The 22,579-nt window shown below is 50.1% G+C and overlaps 2 protein-coding genes across 8 annotated transcripts in view; one reads left to right on the top strand and one right to left on the bottom strand.

Annotated features, from left to right (window-relative positions):
* Positions 1–15: 15 nt before the first annotated feature.
* LOC117413647 (peroxiredoxin-6) lies at positions 16–5,700 on the top strand. Its single transcript, XM_034022885.3, has 5 exons — positions 16–200; positions 3,547–3,703; positions 4,215–4,361; positions 4,707–4,853; positions 5,200–5,700. Exons 1-5 carry the CDS (start codon positions 109–111, stop codon positions 5,326–5,328), a joined length of 672 nt encoding a protein of 223 aa, XP_033878776.3. The 5' UTR covers positions 16–108; the 3' UTR covers positions 5,329–5,700.
* A 7,572-nt stretch (positions 5,701–13,272) lies between these two features.
* LOC117409859 (ral guanine nucleotide dissociation stimulator-like 1) overlaps positions 13,273–22,579 on the bottom strand; it is a 46,609-nt gene continuing 37,302 nt past the window's right edge. For 6 of the 7 annotated variants that reach the window (XM_059031384.1, XM_059031385.1, XM_059031378.1 and 3 more), the window contains exons 7-18: positions 21,626–21,841; positions 20,830–20,933; positions 20,595–20,679; positions 20,012–20,101; positions 19,099–19,185; positions 18,545–18,577; positions 18,278–18,399; positions 17,966–18,055; positions 17,668–17,842; positions 17,152–17,361; positions 16,803–16,917; positions 13,273–15,894 (exon numbers count right to left, since the gene is read on the bottom strand). In XM_059031384.1, the coding sequence (XP_058887367.1) occupies positions 15,701–15,894; positions 16,803–16,917; positions 17,152–17,361; positions 17,668–17,842; positions 17,966–18,055; positions 18,278–18,399; positions 18,545–18,577; positions 19,099–19,185; positions 20,012–20,101; positions 20,595–20,679; positions 20,830–20,933; positions 21,626–21,841 (1,521 nt within the window). In that variant the 3' untranslated portion in view covers positions 13,273–15,700. The remainder of the gene's footprint in view (positions 15,895–16,802; positions 16,918–17,151; positions 17,362–17,667; positions 17,843–17,965; positions 18,056–18,277; positions 18,400–18,544; positions 18,578–19,098; positions 19,186–20,011; positions 20,102–20,594; positions 20,680–20,829; positions 20,934–21,625; positions 21,842–22,579) is intronic. The other variant, XM_059031381.1, reaches the window with a different exon arrangement.

Here is a 22,579-nt window from a genome sequence, read left to right as displayed (position 1 = left end):
ATGATTGAGTCATATTAGTTGTGCTGTGGCCCGCCTGTCTGCCCCAGTCTCAGCGTAGCGGAGTGCGCCTGTCTTCCGTCTCTCCTCTAAACCGGTTTAACTGCAGCTATGCCGGGGGTACTGCTCGGAGACGTGTTCCCCAATTTCGAGGCTGACACCACCACCGGGAAGATACAATTCCACGACTTTCTCGGCGATTCGTAAGTTGCATTTCAGCTTGTTTGTATTCGAAATAAAAACGAACGATCACACGCCTGGATTGCGTTTGCATACACAGCAGCAACACAACACAACAGAAACACAACAGCAACACAACACAACACAACACGCTGCCTGGCTGGACTGCATTATACAACGAGAGAGACAGACAGACAGACACCACTGGGGTTCCCATGCTGTTAACTGCTGTTCATTTTATTACTGTTATAAATCTCATTGCATTGTTGTTATTACTGATATGATTATTTATTGTTGCTGTAAATATTATTTCCTTTACCATTTAAAGGAAAGTTTTTTTTTTGTACGATATGTTGTTTCACATGTCATGTACTGTAAATGCTTTGGCAATACTGCTGATGTTAGACATTATTATTTATTATTATTATTATTATTATTATTATTATTATTATTATTATTATTATTATTATTATTATTAAAACGATCAGGAGTTTCAGCAGGGTTGTTGTTTGTACACGGTGTCGATTCCACCTTTTAAAATGTGGGACGGAAGTGGAAACATCCCCCCCGCCTCTGCAGAAATAACTGGGTTGGTCCTGCCCTGACTCACTGACCTGGTTTGTTTGCCAGTAAATAAACCCAGTAGTTAAAATGTAGAACAGAAGTAGCAGAAACCCTGTAATAAATGTGACTCTCTGGTTCCCTTATGAAGGTTTTCCTCAGTATTTTCACAAATTCACTGCCATGCTTTTCTCATGGTTCTGTTTTACCACAGCTTACCCTGGTTTGCCATTTGTTTTTTTAACATGCTTTACCAGACCTCTCTGTGCTTTACAATGCTTCCCTACGCTTTACCAGACCTCTCTGTGCTTTACAATGCTCCCCTATGCTTTACCAGACCTCTCTGTGCTTTACAATGCTCCCCTATGCTTTACCAGACCTCTCTGTGCTTTACAATGCTTCCCTATGCTTTACCGCACCTCTCTGTGCTTTACAATGGTCCCCTATGCTTTACCACACCTCTCTGTGCTTTACAATGGTCCCCTATGCTTTACCACACCTCTCTGTGCTTTACAATGCTTCCCTATACTTTACCAGACCTCTCTGTGCTTTACAATGCTTCCCTATGCTTTACCAGACCTCTCTGTGCTTTACAATGCTTGCCTATGCTTTACCACACCTCTCTGTGCTTTACAATGCTTCCCTATGCTTTGAGACCTCTGTGTGCTTTACAGATTACAATACTTGCCTATGCTTCCACTGTGCTTTATTCCACTGTGCTGTGCTTTTCTAAGGGTCACAGTGCAGCAGGTTTGCAGCTGGAGTTAACAGGTTACGTTGCAGATGAGTAACCTGCAAGTGGTTTGAAGTAACTGCGGTGTATACATAGTAAGGATTGTGACCAAAGAAGAGCTTTTATTAATAGTGTTCCCCGAGAGCCTGCTGCCCTAGTTAGACACCAGACTGGGACGCTGACTCGCTTGTCTTCCTGTGCGGTCGATCTGTGATTCTGTGTGGTTAAGCGCTCATTACGGAGGTGAAGAGAAGTTCTCTAGAAATTGAGAGTGAGGCTCGCCGGGTGTACTGTTGTATAATAAAAGCAGGTGGACTCTGCAGGGCGAGGTGTGTGTGCGTGCGTGTGGTGGGTGGGGCGTGGGTTCAGATTCCACAGCTCGGATACAGAGAGCTGAGCAGGAGACAGGAGATCCCGGGGCTGTGGAGCCTCGAGGAGATTCTGTGTCAGTAACGATTGTCCTGGAAGCCTTTCATCAGCTCCAGTAATTCAATATGAGAACAGCTCTCAGGCCAGGCGCTGCAGAACCACTTTAATGAACTCTCTGACTCGGAACAGAAAAAGACCGGTTTTGTTTCTCGGGAATCGCTTGCGTTTCATGAAGTCTAAAATCTTAACCATCAATAAACCAGAAATGAACAAGAAACATCAATGTGCTTATCAGTTCATGAAGTGTTCACCAGGGGTGGGAATAAGACTCTTATTGCAGAGCAGAGTCACCCATTCCATGTTTTGCTACGAGCTTGATCAGCCCCAGTGTGTCTTATTAAACTCCTAGTAAAACCAGGAATAGATCAAACTGCTGTGCAATGGGAGTCTTATTCCCAGCCCTGTTCAGTATTTGTAGCTAGTAGCTTGTATTGTATTTGTCGCGCTGTGCAGCTATCTGCTCCAGTGCTGTTCTCAGGGCAGTGCCTCCTGCCCCCTGCACGGTGCTTCACACAGGGTCTCTGTTTGTTTTGATTGTAAGCAGTCCCATGATCAGTTTGTCCCGCTTGTTCAGGGATTATTCTGACCCGTGTGGCTCAGGCAGCTGTCAGTGTTACACAGCTGAGAGGCACGAGGCAGCTGGCCCTGCAATGGGGCTATTGTCTCTTGTCTGGCTGGTTAGTGTGACTGTCTCTGCTGATGCACAGCGCTGCACTGACCACTGTGTCAACTTTACAGAACAGCAGCTTTCTGAAACACACCAGCCCAGGTCTCTGAACTATCATCAAGGAAGTGATTGAGATGATTCAGTATCCAGGAGTTTGAGCAGCCCCTGTTAAACATATTGTCTCTTCCATTCCAGCTGCATGAACACCTCCTAACAGTCAACCTGCAGACTCACAGGTGAGGCTCATTCAAGGGTGATCAGTTCATTCAGAGCACATTTAGCAGGGAGGCTGGCTGTTCAAACTCCTGGCTCCTGTTGATTTCAGTAATACACCTGAACAAGGGGAGATCTGAACTCAGGACTGGCTGCAGGACGAGTAGAACTTTCTATCCCTGCCCTGTTATACTTAAACCACTATGTGCCTGTGTGTGTGTCTCACTCCGTGTGTGTGTGTCTCACTCCTGTGTGTGTGTCTCAATCCGTGTGTCTCACTCCGTGTGTGTGTGTGTCTCTCGCTCCCTGTGTTTGTGTCTCTGTGTGTGTGTGTGTCTCACTCCTGTGTGTCTGTGTGTGTGTATGCATGTTCCACTCCTGTGTGTGTCTCGCTCCCTCTGTGTGCGTGCATGTCTCACTCTTGTGTGTGTGTGTCTCACTCCTGTGTGCGCATGTCTCACTCCTGTGTGTGTGTGTCTCTCGCTCCCTGTTTGTGTCTCTGTGTGTGTGTCTCGCTCCCTCTGTGTGCGTGCATGTCTCACTCCTGTGTGTGTATCTCACTCCTGTGTGCGTGAATGTCTCACTCCTGTATGTGTCTCACTCCCTGTGTGTGTCTCACTCCTGTGTGCGGGTGTATCTCACTCCTGTGTGTATCACTCCTGTGTGCGTGCATGTCTCACTCCTGTGTGTGTATCACTCCTGTGTGCGTGTGTGCTTCTCACTCCTGTGTGTGTGTGTGCGTGTCTCACTCCTGTGTGTGTTGCAGGTGGGGTATCCTGTTCTCTCACCCTCGAGACTTCACCCCGGTGTGCACCACAGAGCTGGGTCGCGCGGCCAAGCTGTCAGGAGAGTTTGCGAGGCGCAGCGTGAAGATGATCGCTCTGTCCATCGACAGCGTGCAGGACCACCTGGCCTGGAGCAAGGTAGGGAGCAGAGCGACCGTCCTTCTGAAAGGAGAAACACTCCATTCATGATGTACATGCACCAGAAACTAATACAGAAATTACAAACAAAATACTGACAAAGCTGCCATAACGCTCCCCTACCCCCCCAAAAAAACACAATCATCAAAGAAGGAAAGAAATCTGAACATGTCAGCTTGATTTCAGAATGGAATTCAGCCCTGCATTGACTGGCACTCGACCCCGCAGATCTGCATCACTGTTCACTGGTGAGTGGGCTCGGTATTGCAGTAGTTTACCTGCCATGCTTCTCCACTCTGCATGCTGACTTCTGCAGCTGTGTGTTTACAAAGTCATTACTCATTACCCAGGATTGCACAAGTCACTTCCATTGCCTGTATTTTCAACAGTTGGATGTTGACCCCGTTGCCATGGCGACAGGTTTCTTGGGAATGATACAGCCACACAGAGCAGCTTACTAAAGACACACAAAATAAGAGTCCCTGCCTGACTCTCCCTCCCTCTCTCTCAGGACATCGTCGCCTATAACGGAGAGGCTCCCGACTCCACGCTGCCTTTCCCGATCATCGCGGATGAGAAGCGGGAGCTGGCCGTCCAGCTGGGAATGCTGGACCCCGATGAGAAGGACAAGGACGGCATTCCGCTGACCGCTCGCTGCGTGAGTGACACGACCCCCAACCCGCTGTCTCGCTGCAGGGATGGGAGTAAGACTCCTACTGCACAGCGCTTTCACCCGTTCCAGGAGTTAGTACAAGCCTGACTAGAGTCAGTGCACATCAGTGTATAGGTAACAAGCTCAGGTGTGTCTGTTTAGGAGTGGATCACACTGCTGTGCAATGGGAGTCTTGCGTTACTGTTTTGGCAGTCATGAAGATCGAGGCTGAAGAATATGAACGAGTAGACTGGAAGTAGACTCTCCTCCTGTGTAGAGAAGCAAATGAGAGCGTGCTGGCTGTGTGTGTGTGTGTGCGTCTGTCTGTCTTAACTATTCCCCACCCCCCAGGTGTTTGTCATTGGCCCTGACAAGAAGCTGAAGCTGTCGATTCTCTACCCTGCCACCACGGGGCGCAATTTCGACGAGATCCTGCGCACGGTGGACTCTCTGCAGCTGACTGCGCAAAAGCGCGTGGCCACGCCCGTGGACTGGAAGGTGAGAGAGAGCGAGACGGGATCTCTTCAGCAGCACAGAGAGCTGCGCGGTATAGATTACACTACAGGGATGGAAATAAGACTCCTGTTGCACAGCAGTTTGATCCATTCCTGGTTTTACTGTGAATTTAACAAGAAACACCTGAGCGTGTTACCTATATACACTGTGGCTGACCAAGCTGTTAGTAAAACCTGGATTGGGTGAATCTGCTGTGCAGTAGGAGTCGTCTTTCCATCCCTGCAGAGTATGTGTGGTGCGCTGATTTCAGGCAATGCCTCGCACACAGAGCTGGGGACGGATCGCATTGCGATGCGCTCCTGTTCTAACCACGCGCCCGTCTCCACAGCTTGGTGACAGCTGCATGGTGCTTCCCAATATTCCCGAGGACGAGGCCGCCAAGCTGTTTCCTGCCGGCGTTTACACCAAGGACCTGCCATCAGGGAAGAAGTACCTGCGATACACCCCGCAGCCATGAGGGGGCAACGTGGGACAGAGCTGGACTCCTGACAACCTGCCGAGGAGAGAGAGAGAGAGAGAGAGAGAGAGAGAGAGAGAGAGACAGAGAGAGAGAGAGAGAGAGAGAGAGAGGCGTAGGGGTGGGGGTGCAGAGAGTACATCACTACAGAGACAGTTCAGATACATCCCTACAGAGTTCTTCTCTTCCCTCACAGTCCTTTTCAAGTCTCTCTCTCTCTCTCTCGTGTGGACGGTGTATTCTTGATAATCAAGCTGAACTCTATATTCCTCTTTGCCTTTCCACAGGGTGTGCACTAGGTAGACTGTCTTGATATTTTTTGCTCTGTGAATGAACATCATTTCAGTTTTGAATTAAAATAAGTTGATTTAAGAGACTGAGCGGTCTTGGCTTGTTATTTCTACCCCCACTCTGTCCCGAGTCCGTCTCACTGTGTCCTCCTGCTCTCTGCACTGCGTCTGTCTCCACTCCGTCTCACTGTGTCCTCCTGCTCTCTGCACTGCGTCTGTCTCCACTCCGTCTCACTGTGTCCTCCTGCTCTCTGCACTGCGTCTGTCTCCACTCCGTCTCACTGTGTCCTCCTGCTCTCTACACCGCGTCTGTCTCCACTCCGTCTCACTGTGTCCTCCTGCTCTCTACACTGCGTCTGTCTCCACTCCGGCTCACTGTGTCCTCCTGCTCTCTACACCGCGTCTGTCTCCACTCTGTCTCACGGTGTCCTTCTGCTCTCTACACTGTGACTGTCTCATGGTGTCCTTTTGCTCTCTACACTGTCTGTCTCCACTCCGGCTCACTGTGTCTTCTTCTTTCCCAGTGTATAATACATCCCCTCAGTACAATACCTACCAGTGTATAATACATCCCCTCAGTACAATACCAGTGTATAATACATCCCCTCAGTACAATACCGGTGTATAATACATCCCCTCAGTACAATACCAGTGTATAATACATCCCCTCAGCACAATACCAGTGTATAATACATCCCCTCAGCACAATACCAGTGTATAATACATCCCCTCAGCACAATACCAGTGTATAATACATCCCCTCAACACAATACCAGTGTATAATACATCCCCTCAACACAATACCAGTGTATAATACATCCCCTCAGTACAATACCAGTGTATAATACATCCCCTCAGCACAATACCAGTGTATAATACATCCCCTCAGCACAATACCAGTGTATAATACATCCCCTCAGCACAATACCAGTGTATAATACATCCCCTCAGCACAATACCAGTGTATAATACATCCCCTCAACACAATACCAGTGTATAATACATCCCCTCAACACAATACCAGTGTATAATACATCCCCTCAGCACAATACCAGTGTATAATACATCCCCTCAACACAATACCAGTGTATAATACATCCCCTCAACACAATACCAGTGTATAATACATCCCCTCAGCACAATACTGGTGTATTCGTGGGACCGATACCCTGTACAGGGTTAATTAAAAGAACAGTTTAAAATAAAGAACTAGAAAAGTGCCAGTACAGTGGAAGCCATTTCTCACGAGACAGATGATAATGATAATAATAATAATATTATTATTATGAATTTCTTAGCAGACACCCTTACTTACTTTGACAGATGCAGAGCCTCGAATAAAGGTGATCACCACAGAACTCTATGTGTGAACTTAACACTTTCCTTTTCCGACTGGCCCAAGTACAACGGAACTTGACAAAATCCCATGATTCTTAATAAAGAGTGAAGATTCACATACTGACCAGAAACTGACCTTCCAACAGAAAAGGGCTATAAAAGCTGAACACACACACACACAGCCTATTGCTGTTTGCTCTCGATTACCCTGCTTCTGACTTTCAGCTCTCAAGCGAAGGAAGCACAGGAGGCTTCACACCACTGACTCAATCACAAGCCTCTGGCTGCATCGACGGGCTGCAAGGAGCAACAGGACGAAGCAGGGCAGAGTCCCACAGGCTGCAAGGACCAACAGGACGAAGCGGGGCAGAGTCCCACAGGCTGCAAGGAGCAACAGGACGAAGCAGGGCAGAGTCCCACAGGCTGCAAGGACCAACAGGACGAAGCAGGGCAGAGTCCCACAGGCTGCAAGGAGCAACAGGACGAAGCGGGGCAGAGTCCCACAGGCTGCAAGGACCAACAGGACGAAGTGGGGCAGAGTCCCACAGGCTGCAAAGAGCAACAGGACGAAGCAGGGCAGAGTCCCACAGGCTGCAAGGAGCGACAGGACGAAGCGGGGCAGAGTCCCACAGGCTGCAAGGAGCAACAGGACGAAGCGGGGCAGAGTCCCACAGGCTGCAAGGACCAACAGGACGAAGCGGGGCAGAGTCCCACAGGCTGCAAGGACCAACAGGACGAAGTGGGGCAGAGTCCCACAGGCTGCAAAGAGCAACAGGACGAAGCAGGGCAGAGTCCCACAGGCTGCAAGGAGCGACAGGACGAAGCGGGGCAGAGTCCCACAGGCTGCAAGGACCAACAGGACGAAGCAGGGCAGAGTCCCACAGGCTGCAAGGAGCAACAGGACGAAGCGGGGCAGAGTCCCACAGGCTGCAAGGACCAACAGGACGAAGCGGGGCAGAGTCCCACAGGCTGCAAGGACCAACAGGACGAAGCGGGGCAGAGTCCCACAGGCTGCAAGGACCAACAGGACGAAGCGGGGCAGAGTCCCACAGGCTATTTTATAGACAGGTGTGTTTAGACCGTAGTGTTTCAGGTTGATAATCAATAGATTTACCCTAGAATCTGTACTCTATGAACAGGGTTTCCCTGCAGAGGGAGCTCAGAACAGCTCTTCAAGACTAGTTGCTCTTATTTGTTTCCAGTGATCTCGACACACCGTTTATTTATATTGTCAATTCAGCCTGTATCTTTATCAACAGCTTTTTATAAATCTATTCACTAAAAACACAGACCCAGAACCTTGTATCTTGATATAAATGGTGCTATAACGTCTAAACCACGGATCAATCAGATCTTTGATTAAACCCCAGTCAATGAGAAAGGCTAGCAATAGTGACACACACAGCACCCAGTCTGATATGTGCATGTGTCCACCAGAGGGGGCTGCAGCACTGCAGGTATTGATCTGGAGCATGGTCACCCTGCAGCCTGCACCTGCTGCCTGCCTCCACCAGGGGGAGCTCCAGCATTGCTATGATCACTCAGGGTTGGAACGCTTTGCTGTGACGGCAGTAATAGGACCCGATACACGTTTAGTGCTTTAATTAAGGGGTTAGTTAAAGTGATCTCTCTCTTTCTGGTTTGTATAATCACAGCACCTCATCTCTGAAGATTATTTGTAGTTTTTTTCACCCCCGATGTCTGCAATGATAATTCACCCTGCCTTTTTTTTTAGATTTAATAAGGATACTCTTTTAAAAATGCACCAGAACCTACACCAGCTTACATTCAACAGGTCTTCTGTCTCTGTCACAAGAAAACTGCCTTGATTTCCCCCAAGTCCTCTCCAAACATTAATCACAGCCTCCTGGAGACATCCCACACTGTATCTGGTTAGAATCTGATAAACTATTTATTTATTTAAATCACAAATCTTTAGTAGATTACACTACGTAACACAATTTTTGTTCCTGGGTAGTAAGTGTTATTTCCTAATTGCTTATGCCTCAAAAGTATAGAAAATGGCTATTATTCCCCACAAACTTTGCTTTTGTGACCAGGACAGTGATATTTTGAAATTTACCTATTTTCCAGAACATTCCAGATAGATTCAGTGCTGAGTAAACTTGGAGTAACTTCTAGAACTTTTTAGAACTTTCCAGTAATATAAATAGTAGTATAAATACAGGGGTCTTAAGCCCACCAGTTCAGTTTAGTTCCAGCTGCCTAAGTGGATACATATCTGCATTTTTCTGAGATGGCATCAAGGTCATAGGAGACTTCAAAATGGTGGCATTCCTGATGGGTCTTCAAGGCGGTTTTACCAAGTTTCCCTGCTATCTTTGCCTTTGGGACAGCAGGGACACCAAGGCGCACTACCACAGGCGGGACTGGCCACAGCGGACCGAGTTCTCTGTGGGGAGGAACAACGTCAAGTGGGAGCCACTGGTGGACCCCCGGAAGGTGCTGATGCCACCACTGCACATCAAATTGGGCCTTGACAAAACAATTTGTCAGAGCTCTAGATAAGGAGTCGGCAACCTTCAAGTACCTTCAAGACTTCTTCCCTAAGCTGTCTGAGGCAAAGGTCAAAGCCGGTGTCTTCGTCGGACCACAGATAAAGAAGATCCTGGAGTGCAATGAATTCCCCAAGAAGCTCACTAGTAAGGAGAAAGTGGCTTGGAACAGCTTTGTCGCAGTGGTTCAGGGCTTCCTGGGCAATCACAAGGCCGAAAACTATGTGGAGCTGGTTGAGACTCTGGTGAAGAACTACGGCACAATGGGCTGTAGGATGTCCCTCAAAGTCCATATCCTTGATGCTCATCTTGATAAATTCAAGGAGAACATGGGAGCGTACTCGGAGGAGCAAGGCGAGCGCTTCCACCAGGATATACTGGACTCTGAACGCCGCTACCAAGGACAGTATAACGAGAACATGATGGGAGACTACATTTGGGGGCTGATTCGTGAAAGTGATTTACAGTATAATCGTAAATCTCGAAAAACTATTCACTTCTAAATCTTTTGTAGTCATTTTTGTATTACTTTAGTATAAATACATGTTAATTTGGATTCATATGTTGTTTTTTTCTGACTGAACGAAAAGACACAAATTCGCCCGTTTTCTCATTGGAAATAGGTAAATTTCAAAATATCACTGTCCTGGTCACAAAAGCAAAGTTTGTGGGGAATAGCAGCCATTTTCTATACTTTTGAGGCATAAGCAATTAGGAAATAACACTTACTACCCAGGAACAAAAAAAAAATAATAATTGTTACACAGTGTTATGCAGTCTCTCTGCCTGCCTGAATTCTGGTTTAGTTTTGTGGTTCAGTTCAGCAGTGCTCTATAGTTCTGTGGTTCAGTTCAGCAGTGCTCTATAGTTGTGTGGTTCAGTTCAGCAGTGCTCTGTAGTTTTGTGGTTCAGTTCAGCAGTGCTCTGTAGTTGTGTGGTTCAGTTCAGCAGTGCTCTGTAGTTTTGTGGTTCAGTTCAGCAGTGCTCTGTAGTTTTGTGGACAGTTCAGCAGTGCTCTGTAGTTGTGTGGTTCAGTTCAGCAGTGCTCCGTAGTTTTGTGGACAGTTCAGCAGTGCTCTGTAGTTGTGTGGTTCAGTTCAGCAGTGCTCTGTAGTTGTGTGGTTCAGTTCAGCAGTGCTCTGTAGTTTTGTGGTTCAGTTCAGCAGTGCTCTGTAGTTTTGTGGTTCAGTTCAGCAGTGCTCTGTAGTTTTGTGGTTCAGTTCAGCAGTGCTCTGTAGTTTTGTGGTTCAGTTCAGCAGTGCTCTGTAGTTTTGTGGTTCAGTTCAGCAGTGCTCTCTGAGTTCACTGCTGTGATGATGTGTTTTTCGAAAACTATATATAAAGTCAGCTCCTCCACCTCTACCCTGAAAGCCAGCACTGTTCACAAGCTCTCTGTATCTAATCTGATTCCTGCTGTCAGGCAGGCCCTCCTCGTTTGTCTTCTGCACAACAGAACAATGAATCTGCGATTTAATCTCCAAACAGAAATGTTGGCTTCCTGTGCTGTGTGGGAGTGGGAGTGGGATGCATTGACCTTGGACAGGGAGGAAGAGCTGTTCCAGTATGGTCGAGAGCTGAGGGACTGGGAGGGAGGCAGAGTGTGTCTAGTGGTTAGGGCTGAGGGACTGGGAGGGAGGCAGTGAGGTATAGTGGTTAGAGCTGAGGGACTGGGAGGGAGGCAGAGTGTATCTAGTGGTTAGGGCTGAGGGACTGGGAGGGAGGCAGTGAGGTCTAGTGGTTAGAGCTGAGGGACTGGGAGGGAGGCAGAGTGTGTCTAGTGGTTAGAGCTGAGGGACTGGGAGGGAGGCAGAGTGTGTCTAGTGGTTGGAGCTGAGGGACTGGGAGGGAGGCAGAGTGTGTCTAGTGGTTGGAGCTGAGGGACTGGGAGGGAGGCAGAGTGTGTCTAGTGGTTAGAGCTGAGGGACTGGGAGGGAGGCAGAGTGTGTCTAGTGGTTAGAGCTGAGGGACTGGGAGGGAGGCAGAGTGTGTCTAGTGGTTAGAGCTGAGGGACTGGGAGGGAGGCAGAGTGTGTCTAGTGGTTAGGGCTGAGGGACTGGGAGGGAGGCAGAGTGTGTCTAGTGGTTAGGGCTGAGGGACTGGGAGGGAGGCAGTGAGGTCTAGTGGTTAGAGCTGAGGGACTGGGAGGGAGGCAGAGTGTGTCTAGTGGTTGGAGCTGAGGGACTGGGAGGGAGGCAGAGTGTGTCTAGTGGTTAGAGCTGAGGGACTGGGAGGGAGGCAGAGTGTGTCTAGTGGTTAGAGCTGAGGGACTGGGAGGGAGGCAGAGTGTGTCTAGTGGTTAGAGCTGAGGGACTGGGAGGGAGGCAGAGTGTGTCTAGTGGTTAGAACTGAGGGACTGGGAGGGAGGCAGAGTGTGTCTAGTGGTTAGGGCTGAGGGACTGGGAGGGAGGCAGAGTGTGTCTAGTGGTTAGGGCTGAGGGACTGGGAGGGAGGCAGAGTGTGTCTAGTGGTTAGGGCTGAGGGACTGGGAGGGAGGCAGAGTGTGTCTAGTGGTTAGAGCTGCAGGAATGGCTCTACTGATTAACCCTTAAACATGCAGGAAATAAAATACAGAAATATTAAAGATAAACAAACGAGTTGTCAAGCGACGCAGCACAGCAGCAGGTTGCAAACGGAGACGTTTGTTCTCGCTGAGCAGCTTTGGCGGGATTTCCAGTGTTACAGACACTCTTGTTTCTGCTTGCAGGGCATTCCTTCCTTCCCACAGAAAACCACAGACAGCTTCCCCAGCACCTACCTGCACCCACCTGCAACAAGTATTGGGACAGCAAAGTGAAACAGGGCGGCTTGGACTCCACAGAACTGCAGGTATCGGGACACCTTCACAGAGTAAAGCACGGGGGGGGGGGCACGACACGCCCAGCCCGGCGCAGACAGAAGCAGCGACCCAGAGGAACGAAAGGGCTGCATCCAACTGCTTCCTCATGAAACCTGATGATGAGCGGAAGAAATGCTATTTTTATAGCAGAACAAGAAAATAGAATAACTTTTAACCAAAAAAAAAAAATGCTTACAGCATAGAACTGGAGCAAAACCACATGCTGACAGGCAGGGAAATGTGTTGAGTGAGCAGAGAGCACAGCACAGCGTTCCACAGCAAGCAAACCAGCACTGGGGTGAAACGTGCACACAGACAGGGGCAAGCAGGGTTATTTATTGTGATTATTTGCAGTGACCAAATAACAGCAACCAATAAACTCATCACTGATCCAGAAGGAAAAGTCCATAAACATCCAGCAGGACCAGGTTCAGGGACTCCTCGGCTGAGCTCTGCACACACACAGCACCCCTACCCTACGAATCATCTGCTGTTCCCTAGCTGTGCTTCCCCTTCGCCATGACGACACTTTGAAGGTTCCACGTTGCCATGGTGATTCTCCTCGCTCAGCGGAATCCATTTCCTGGCGCGTGCCTCAGCACTGGAACCCACAGCTTCCCCTTCTCCCCCCGGTCTCCATGACGATCGGCAGGTTCTGGGATGTGGTTGCGCGTGGAAGGAAACTTCTAAAAATAAAGTGAGGATCCCACCAAAGGCTCCGAGAGTACAGTGAGCATTCCAACAAAGACCTGTGATGAGGGCGGCCATGTTCCCGTTTACTGTGGCACTGCATCCCAAGTCGTGAAACACAGCGTTAGACAGGCAGGGGAGTGCTGGAGTAACCAAGCCAGAGAGAGGGGTTACCTGGGGTCACTGAGACACACAGCACTCCCTGCTCAACGACAGCACAGTCCTGCTGGGAAACTTTATAAACCTAAAATACTCAATCAAAGCACACTGGCAATTATTTAGCAAATATTATTTATTTTTTTGCTACCAGATTCAATTTTTGGAAACACAAATTACAACAGAACAATATGTTAATACAAAAACAATTATATATTTACAAAAAGTATATACTGTATATATGTATAATATAAATATTTAATTTTTAATGAAAGCTGGTAATGGGTGATGTGCAGCCCTGCAGCAGAGAGCAAGAGTGAGAGGGGAGACCCGCGCTGTGCGAGAGGGGAGACCCGCGCTGTGCGACACGCAGAGTGAGAGGGGAGACCCGCGCTGTGTGACACACAAACCAAGGGATGGGCATCCCTGCTGGCTCTGCTGGGGAGACCATGAGAAACAAAACAACCAAGGGACTGGCTCAGGTTAACTAGGCAAGCTGGGACAAGACCCACTCCTCCAGGGCTGGGCAGGCACAGAAACACAGACATGAGGGATCGCTGACCAGTGAGGGAGGAGGGCTGCTAAAGAGTTCAGCTAGAGAGCCAGGCTGCTCTGCTGCTCAGCCCCGTGTCAGGACAGACACACAAAACAACACGGTGGTGAAAATGCTTTTAAAACCTGCCAACAGGAGGCAGCTCTAAATCACTTTTCCGTTGAAACCCTTCTAAATGCTTACCCCAGTATTTTTGCATGGTACTTTTGCATTTTTCCCCATGATCATACAATTAATTCACCACAGTTTACCCTGGTTTGCCATGCTTTTCAATATGCTTTACTTTAGCTCTCTGTGCTTTGCAATGCTTGCCTATGCTTTACCATGCTTTCACAGTGCTTGATTACACTTTTACTATGGGAAACATTTGTAAAGGAAGGTCTCGGTAGTTTCATATCATTTCACAGCGTCATCCTGCTGCATGCTGCCCGCAGAGGGCTCTGCAAACATGTGTTCAGTGCTGAAGAGTCAGAGTCTCAGAGACAGGGAGCTCCATGTGCTCAGAGCTGAAGAGTCAGAGTCTCAGAGACAGGGAGCTCCATGTGCTCAGTGCTGAAGAGTCAGAGTCTCAGAGACAGGGAGCTCCATGTGCTCAGTGCTGAAGAGTCAGAGTCTCAGAGACAGGGAGCTCCATGTGCTCAGTGCTGAAGAGTCAGAGTCTCCGAGACAGGGAGCTCCATGTGCTCAGAGCTGAAGAGTCAGAGTCTCAGAGACAGGGAGCTCCATGTGCTCAGAGCTGAAGAGTCAGAGTCTCAGAGACAGGGAGCTCCATGTGCTCAGTGCTGAAGAGTCAGAGTCTCAGAGACAGGGAGCTCCATGTGCTCAGTGCTGAAGAGTCAGAGTCTCAGAGACAGGGAGCTCCATGTGCTCAGTGCTGAAGAGTCAGAGTCTCAGAGACAGGGAGCTCCATGTGCTCAGTGCTGAAGAGTCAGAGTCTCTTTCTTTTACAAAAAAGATTTGAAGAAAAATATTGCTCTCTGCTATTTTGCCTTTTGTCACATTATTATAAACTCTTTTTTTTGGACACATTTACAAAACAAAATATTTCCGGGCTGGGTGGGGCACTAGGGTAGATCCATCCTCCCCTTCACCCCCCCTCTCCCAAAACAAGTGCACCTAACTCCACAGTGTGAAGAAGATCAACCAATCAGATCCTTCCTCTCTCCAAGACGAGGCTCTGACCACTCCCCCCGGAGAGAAACACAAACCAATAGGAAACCAGAGGAAGTGGATTCATTACAGAAGGAAACAAACAATAGGGCCCAATCAGCAGCCAATCAGAACACTTGTTACAAGCACTCGTCATCCAGAGGACTGGGGAAGGACCCTCATCCGTACTTTAGAAAGTGATGCAGGAGTCACTCGTCATCCAGAGGACTGGAGAAGGACCCTCATCCATACTTTAGAAAGTGACGCAGGAGTCACTCGTCATCCAGAGGACTGGAGAAGGACCCTCATCCATACTTTAGAAAGTGACGCAGGAGTCACTCGTCATCCAGAGGACTGGGGAAGGACCCTCATCCGTACTTAAGAAAGTGAGACGGGAGTCTTCTTCAGTCCAAGGCGGGAGTCTTCTTCAGTCCATGTGAGTCTCCCACATTCAGGAAACTTATTCATCACTTATTCCATCATTCAATACAATCCACCCCTCACTGTCCCCATCTCCTTCCACACACGAATGAAAACAACAATCAGGAGCAGCTTTCTCTCCTTCGTGTGCAAAACATTCCAAACATCTGACATATCAAAATATCAATCTCTGATCAGTCTATATCAGTCTGTGTGGAGCCCCTGCTGCGCAAGGCCGAGGACCGGGCCTGGGAGTCTGCTGGGAGGGCTGGCCAGGCCAGCTCTCCTCTGCGGGACTGGGATCCTGTCCCGCTCGACCCAGGAGAGAGGGAGCTCCGAGGGGAATGCGGGTCAGCTGATCTGGAATGTGTCGCTGGGAGTGTGTGTCAGCGAGTGGAGTGGCTGCCCCTCTCTCTCTTCCCGCTCACAGGGTCACCTTGCTCAGCCGGTTGCTCAGGCAGCCCCCCCGGCTGGCCCGTGGCAGCGTGGCACTCGAGTGGCTGCGCAGTTTCACCGCCCGCCCCCCCACAGCCCAGTCCTTGTGCCTCAGGAGGAAGTCGAAGTTGGCCGAGCTGTTCATGGCGTAGAACACATTAGCATTGTCCGGGATCAGCAGCTCTGTGGGAGAGAAGAAGAGCTTATATTATACTAGTTTACCCTGGCTTGCTGTGCTTATTGATACACCCTGGCTCGCTGTGCTTATTGATACACCCTGGCTCGCTGTGCTTATTGATACACCCTGGCTCGCTGTGCTTATTGATACACCCTGGCTCGCTGTGCTTATTGATACACCCTGGCTTTCTGTGCTTATTGCTGCAGACATTACCCGTGTGTATTATTATTCTTGTTCTTATTGTATTCCTGTGGGCTGCGTGGTGTTATTCTTGTTCTTATTGTATTCCTGTGGGCTGCGTGGTGTTATTCTTGTTCTTATTGTATTCCTGTGGGCTGCGTGGTGTTATTCTTGTTCTTATTGTATTCCTGTGGGCTGCGTGGTGTTGTTCTTGTTCTTATTGTATTCCTGTGGGCTGCGTGGTGTTATTCTTGTTCTTATTGTATTCCTGTGGGCTGCGTGGTGTTATTCTTGTTCTTATTGTATTCCTGTGGGCTGCGTGGTGTTGTTCTTGTTCTTATTGTATTCCTGTGGGCTGCGTGGTGTTGTTCTTGTTCTTATTGTATTCCTGTGGGCTGCGTGGTGTTGTTCTTGTTCTTATTGTGTTCCTGTGGGCTGCGTGGTGTTATTCTTGTTCTTATTGTGTTCCTGTGGGCTGCGTGGTGTTATTCTTGTTCTTATTGTATTCCTGTGGGCTGCGTGGTGTTATTCTTGTTCTTATTGTATTCCTGTGGGCTGCGTGGTGTTGTTCTTGTTCTTATTGTATTCCTGTGGGCTGCGTGGTGTTGTTCTTGTTCTTATTGTATTCCTGTGGGCTACGTGGTGTTATTCTTGTTCTTATTGTATTCCTGTGGGCTACGTGGTGTTATTCTTGTTCTTATTGTATTCCTGTGGGCTGCGTGGTGTTACTCACCTCTCTCCTCAGAGATGACCTGCACCAGTTCGTAGCGGTCGGACGCCTCGCTCTCCAGGTTGTGTTTGCTCATGGCTCTCGTGATCACTGCTGGGGTCTTGTCCTGACTGGTGAGCTGTGATAACAAACACCAAGACGATGAGTCCCACCCCAGCACACACACACACACAGCCCTACACACACAACCCCTAACCCTAACCCTGCACACACACACTGCCCCTCCCTCCCTCCCCTCCTGGTACAGGTTCCCGTTGCTGGCCTGTACCCCCCCCCCCCTCCTGGTACAGGTTCCCGTTGCTGGCCTGTACCCCCCCCCCCCCTCCCCCCCCTCCCCCTCCTCTCTTCTCACCAGGATGCTCTTGTACAGGTTCCCATTGCTGGCCTGCACGCTGACCCGGATGATGCAGCTGTCCTCGTTCTGCTGGTTGTAGACAGGCAGGGGGAGTGCGCTGGAGCCCGACACTGAGCGCCTGTGCGTGGGGGGGGGCTCCGGCAGCGAGGGGAATGAAGACGAGGTGTCCATGGAGTGGATCGAGGAGCAGGACGAGGACTCTGAGAGCTGGGGACAGATAAGAGGGGGACAGGACTGTCAGGAGGGGGGCGGGGCTGCACTGGACTGTCACAAGCACATCTGTCTGGCTGCCGTGTCTCACTGAACTGAGTTTTCAATCCCTGTGTGGTTAATGGACCTGGTTAAAGAAGTACCGTATGATCAGGATGTCAACATCTGCCTTTCCTGCACAAGGCTGTCTGTAATGAAGCTCCTCTCTTTACATGCTCTTTACATGCTGGGGGCTCGTTCTTTGTAAAGCCTCGGACGCTACTGTGCCTGTGACTGGCCCTGTGATTGAAGCGCTGGCTGTACCTTCTTCAGGGGTGCGTCGGGGGTCTGGCAGGCCACCTCGAGCTCCGAGGGGCTGGAGTCGCTGGACGAGATGCTGACCGAGTCCATGCTCTCCCCGGAGCTGCCACTAGGGGGCGACTTGGGGCTCTCCTTCACTGGCGTGCTGCTGGCCACAGCGTCCGTACCCAGGAACAATCTGCCAGGAGAGACAGGGGAGGGGAGGAGTCAGAGAGGGGCGTGGCGGGGAGGAGTCAGTCTTTGATGGGGTGTTTGCAGACCAGTCTCTCCATACCAGTCTCTCCAGTGAAGTGATACTCACAGGCTCAGTCTCTTCACCATGCTCTTGCGAGGCTTCGGGGAGGTGGGGCTGCTGTCTGTGACACCTTCGATCTCACAGGACAGGGTGTAGCTGCACGAGAGAGAAAGAAAGAAAGAAAGAAAGAAAGAAAGAAAGAAAGAGAGTGCGAGAGGGAAAGCACACAATAAGACTAGACATAGACCATACACTCCAGGCCCTCAGCTCCAACAGTGTGGCTTAGTGGTTATAGCTGAGGCACTGGGAAGGAGGCAGTGTGGTCCAGCACCCCACTCTTGTTAGGAATGAGTATTAAGAGCCTGAGACGCTCCTCACCTCTCCTCGTCAGTTAAGTGCTGCTGGCTCCTGAACCAGCGCAGGAAGGCCTGGTCGGCGCTCAGGCAGTAGCTGTTGCATGCGGACTGCAGGAGCTTGATCTGCGCAATGACCTCGAACTCCTAGAGACAGAGAGAGAAGAGAGAGAGACGGGCAGCAGCGTCAGGGAGTGCAAGACCCGGCACCAGGCCTTCCTTTCACAAGAGCAAAGATGTCTTCACTACTTTTAAACTCCTGACCTGCAGTGGCATATCAGTGCAAACTCACCCTCCGTCTCTTCTCAAAGTTAATCAGACCACCCTGTGGAAACAAAACCAAACCTGTGTTAATCCGAGCAACTCGAACCCAGGACCCCCCACACTGCAGGGACGAGTGCACATGAAGACACAGAACAAAGGATCAAGTGTCTTAAATAACCTGTCACGTGATCTATACACAGGATGATGGGAAAATCCTGAACAGTGAGTGGACGATTTGTCATACGTTATCAATAATGCAGGGCTGGGGAGAGAGGAGGAGATGAGAGAGGAGATGAGGGAGGACAGTGGAGGGGAGAGGAGGAGATGAGGGAGGAGAGTGGAGAAGGGAGGAGAGGGGAGAGAAGATGAGGGAGGATAGGGGAGAGGAGGAGATGAGGGAGGAGAGTGGAGAAGGGAAGAGAGGTGAGAGGAGATGAGGGAGGATAGGGGAGAAGGGAAGAGAGGGGAGAGGAGATGAGGGAGAATAGGGGAGGGGAGGGGAGGAGATGAGGGAGGAGATGAGGGAGGATAGGGGAGGGGAGGGGAGGAGGATCGACAGTGAAGAGCAGAGCCGGTCTGTACCTCCACGTAGTCTGGCAGCGCAGTGTCCAGCATGGTCAGGTCTGTCAGGAAGGTGCCCAGATAGGGGACAGTGCCCTGCATGGCTCCCTGCAGAGACACACAAACACACACAGTTCACAGCACAGTTCACACAAACAGCCCACTGACTACCAGGGGAGTCGAGCTGAAACCACATCAAGTAGCCATGAATTAAACTTTCAGCCAGGATCAGCCCAATCATTCACTCAGTGCGTTCATCCTTTACCTGGCTGTGGCTTCCTTAAACAGGTCATTATAGTGCATTCAGTATTGCTAGCATAGCTTTCTAGTACTGCTTACTGAATAGGGAGCCACTGTTTTAGAAATGTTTAGAGTTTACTAACACAAATTCAGAATGTGTGTTTTTTTCGTTGCCCAGGTTGTCCCCCAGAATGCGATTCTTTGTGAACTCTGGCTCAGTCAGGAAGTGTCTTAGTGCAGTACAGTGTAGTTCTCTGCAGTCAGCGAGCACGCCCTGCCTGGATCTCTTGTGTCTCAGTGCAGTACAGTGTAGTTCACTGCAGTCAGCGTGCACGCCCTGCCTGGATCCCTTGTGTCTCAGTGCAGTACAGTGTAGTTCTCTGCAGTCAGCATGCACGCCCTGCCTGGATCTCTTGTGTCTCAGTGCAGTACAGTGTAGTTCACTGCAGTCAGCGTGCACGCCCTGCCTGGATCCCTTGTGTCTCAGTGCAGTACAGTGTAGTTCTCTGCAGTCAGCGTGCACGCCCTGCCTGGATCTCTTGTGTCTCAGTGCAGTACAGTGTAGTGCTCTGCAGTCAGCGTGCACGCCCTGCCTGGATCTCTTGTGTCTCAGTGCAGTACAGTGTAGTTCTCTGCAGTCAGTGTGCACGCCCTGCCTGGATCCCTTAATCCCTGGATCTCTCCTCTCACTCACCGTGTCTTTCTGCAGCTGCAGCCTCTTCCGAGTGCGTTTCTGGTTTTCTTTCACGCAGCTCTCCAGGTTTGCAAACTTGGAAGTGCCTTCCTGTTGGGACACACAGGCAGAGTTACAGCAGGTCTAGATACACACACACACACACACACACACACACACACACACACACACAGAGTTACAGCAGGTCTAGATACACACACACACGCACACACACAGAGTTACAGCAGGTCTAGATACACACACACACACACACACACACACACACAGAGTTACAGCAGGTCTAGATACACACACACACAGAGTTACAGCAGGTCTAGATACACAAACACACACAGTTACAGCGGGTCTAGATACACACACACACACACACACAGAGTTACAGCAGGTCTAGATACACACACACACACAGTTACAGCAGGTCTAGATACACACACACACACTGCAACACTACAACACTACACACACACGTAGTTACAGCAGGTCTAGATACACACACACACACACACACACACACACACGTAGTTACAGCAGGTCTAGATACACACACACACACACACACACACATATTTACTCCTGCTCTCACCTTCATCAGCAGCTCTCGGCTCGTCAGGTAGTTATTGTTGTCAGAGAAGATATCAGAGAGCTCCTCAAACATCAGCATGCTGTCCCTGTGGGGGAGAGAGGGTAAGCAAGGGTCCCAGTGGAGGAGAGAGGGGCAGGGGGAGAGGAGCAGGGGGAGAGGAGCAGGGGGAGGGAGAGAGGAGCAGGGCGAGAAGGGGAGGTAGAGAGGGACACGGAGAGAAGGGCTGCAGACTCACTTGGGGACACTGGCCCAGGTCCTCTTCAGCCGATAGATGGGATTGGACTGGAGAGCCGAGATGATCGCTCGCAAGGAGGAGAAGTTCTTCCGGATCCGGCATTCCTGGGAGACACAGGATTCCAATCAGAACAGGGCTGGAATTCCCATGGAGGGGTTCAGTAAAACGCTGTGTTTGTTCTGTCTGTTGTAACACTTGGTAACAGACAGGCACACAGTGCTCCTTTACAGAGACAATTCCTACAAGAATCTGAAGTTTAACGTGTGCTTTTCATACGTCTCGTACACACACAGGCCCACTCTTCCTGTTATGTTAATGCTGGCAACACTCCCTCGCTCTCACATTCTTTCTTTCCGCTGGAACCCTACCTCCACAGAGCAGCGCAGCTGAGAAAATACACAACTTCAAATAAATAGGAGAAAAATAATAATACTGTAAAACTCCCCGGGCTCTCTAGCAGCGGGAGAGTGTTCTTCACCATGCCTCTCGCCAGCACCCCTGCCAATCCACACAGTCTGCAGCACAGCGCTGGCCCCCCGCCCCCCTGGGTCACTTCTCTATTTATAGATCTGCCGAAAGGAACACCTTCTTGTTACTCGTGGTGCAAGCTGTATTTGTTGGCTTATTTATTTGTCCAAACGTTTGCAAACGCACACAAGAGTCTAGATTCAATGCCGCTTTCAATGAATAGTGCATATGTGTTTCTAATGGACTCGTCTGGTATTTGAAATGCTTGACTGTGTTAAACCCTGATTTGTTTCCGCCCCTCCCTATACCTCGCCCTGGCTGCACGTACCTGCGCAGTGTTGATCCACTTCTCGATGACCCTGGCGCGGTGCTGTGGCTTCAGGTCCCGGCCCCTCAGCACGGTGCACACCACACACTTGGTGAGGGCGTTGAACTGGGTGATGGTGGCGCGGACGGTGGGCACGATGTGCTTGTTTTCCTTCTTGTCTCTCTGGGACCAGATGGAGCCGAGGCAGTGGTGAGGGATCACCTTCTTAAAGAGCTCCTGGGGAGAGAGGAGGGGGCGTTAGAACAGGGCTGAGCTCAGAGCTCCTCACTCCCACTGCAGCACTCTCTCTAACCACTGAGCTCCTCACTCCCACTGCGGCACTCACTCTAACCACTGAGCTCCTCACTCCCACTGCAGCACTCTCTAACCACTGAGCTCCTCACTCCCACTGTGGCACTCTCTCTAACCACTGAGCTCCTCACTCCCACTGCAGCACTCTCTCTAACCACTGAGCTCCTCACTCCCACTGCAGCACTCTCTCTAACCACTGAGCTCCTCACTCCCACTGCGGCACTCTCTCTAACCACAAGAGCTCCTCACTCCCACTGCGGCACTCTCTAACCACTGAGCTCCTCACTCCCACTGCGGCACTCTCTAACCACTGAGCTCCTCACTCCCACTGCGGCACTCTCTCTAACCACTGAGCTCCTCACTCCCACTGCAGCACTCTCTCTAACCACTGAGCTCCTCACTCCCACTGTGGCACTCTCTCTAACCACTGAGCTCCTCACTCCCACTGCAGCACTCTCTCTAACCACTGAGCTCCTCACTCCCACTGCAGCACTCTCTCTAACCACTGAGCCACTCTCCTCCCAGTTCCAGTGAAAAGTGCACCAGTTTCTGTGTGTCTCGTGAGCTGTGGTTTCTGATCCGGTGCTGAGGTAGTCATTTCATTTCACACTGTGTTGCTCAATTGTTTCCACACTCGCACATGTTCTTAGCAGTGCCAAAGCA

The sequence above is a fragment of the Acipenser ruthenus genome, chromosome 10, assembly GCF_902713425.1.
Source record: "Acipenser ruthenus chromosome 10, fAciRut3.2 maternal haplotype, whole genome shotgun sequence".
In the NCBI taxonomy this organism is placed as follows: domain Eukaryota; kingdom Metazoa; phylum Chordata; class Actinopteri; order Acipenseriformes; family Acipenseridae; genus Acipenser; species Acipenser ruthenus.
This window is presented reverse-complemented; position numbering and strand designations above follow the sequence as displayed.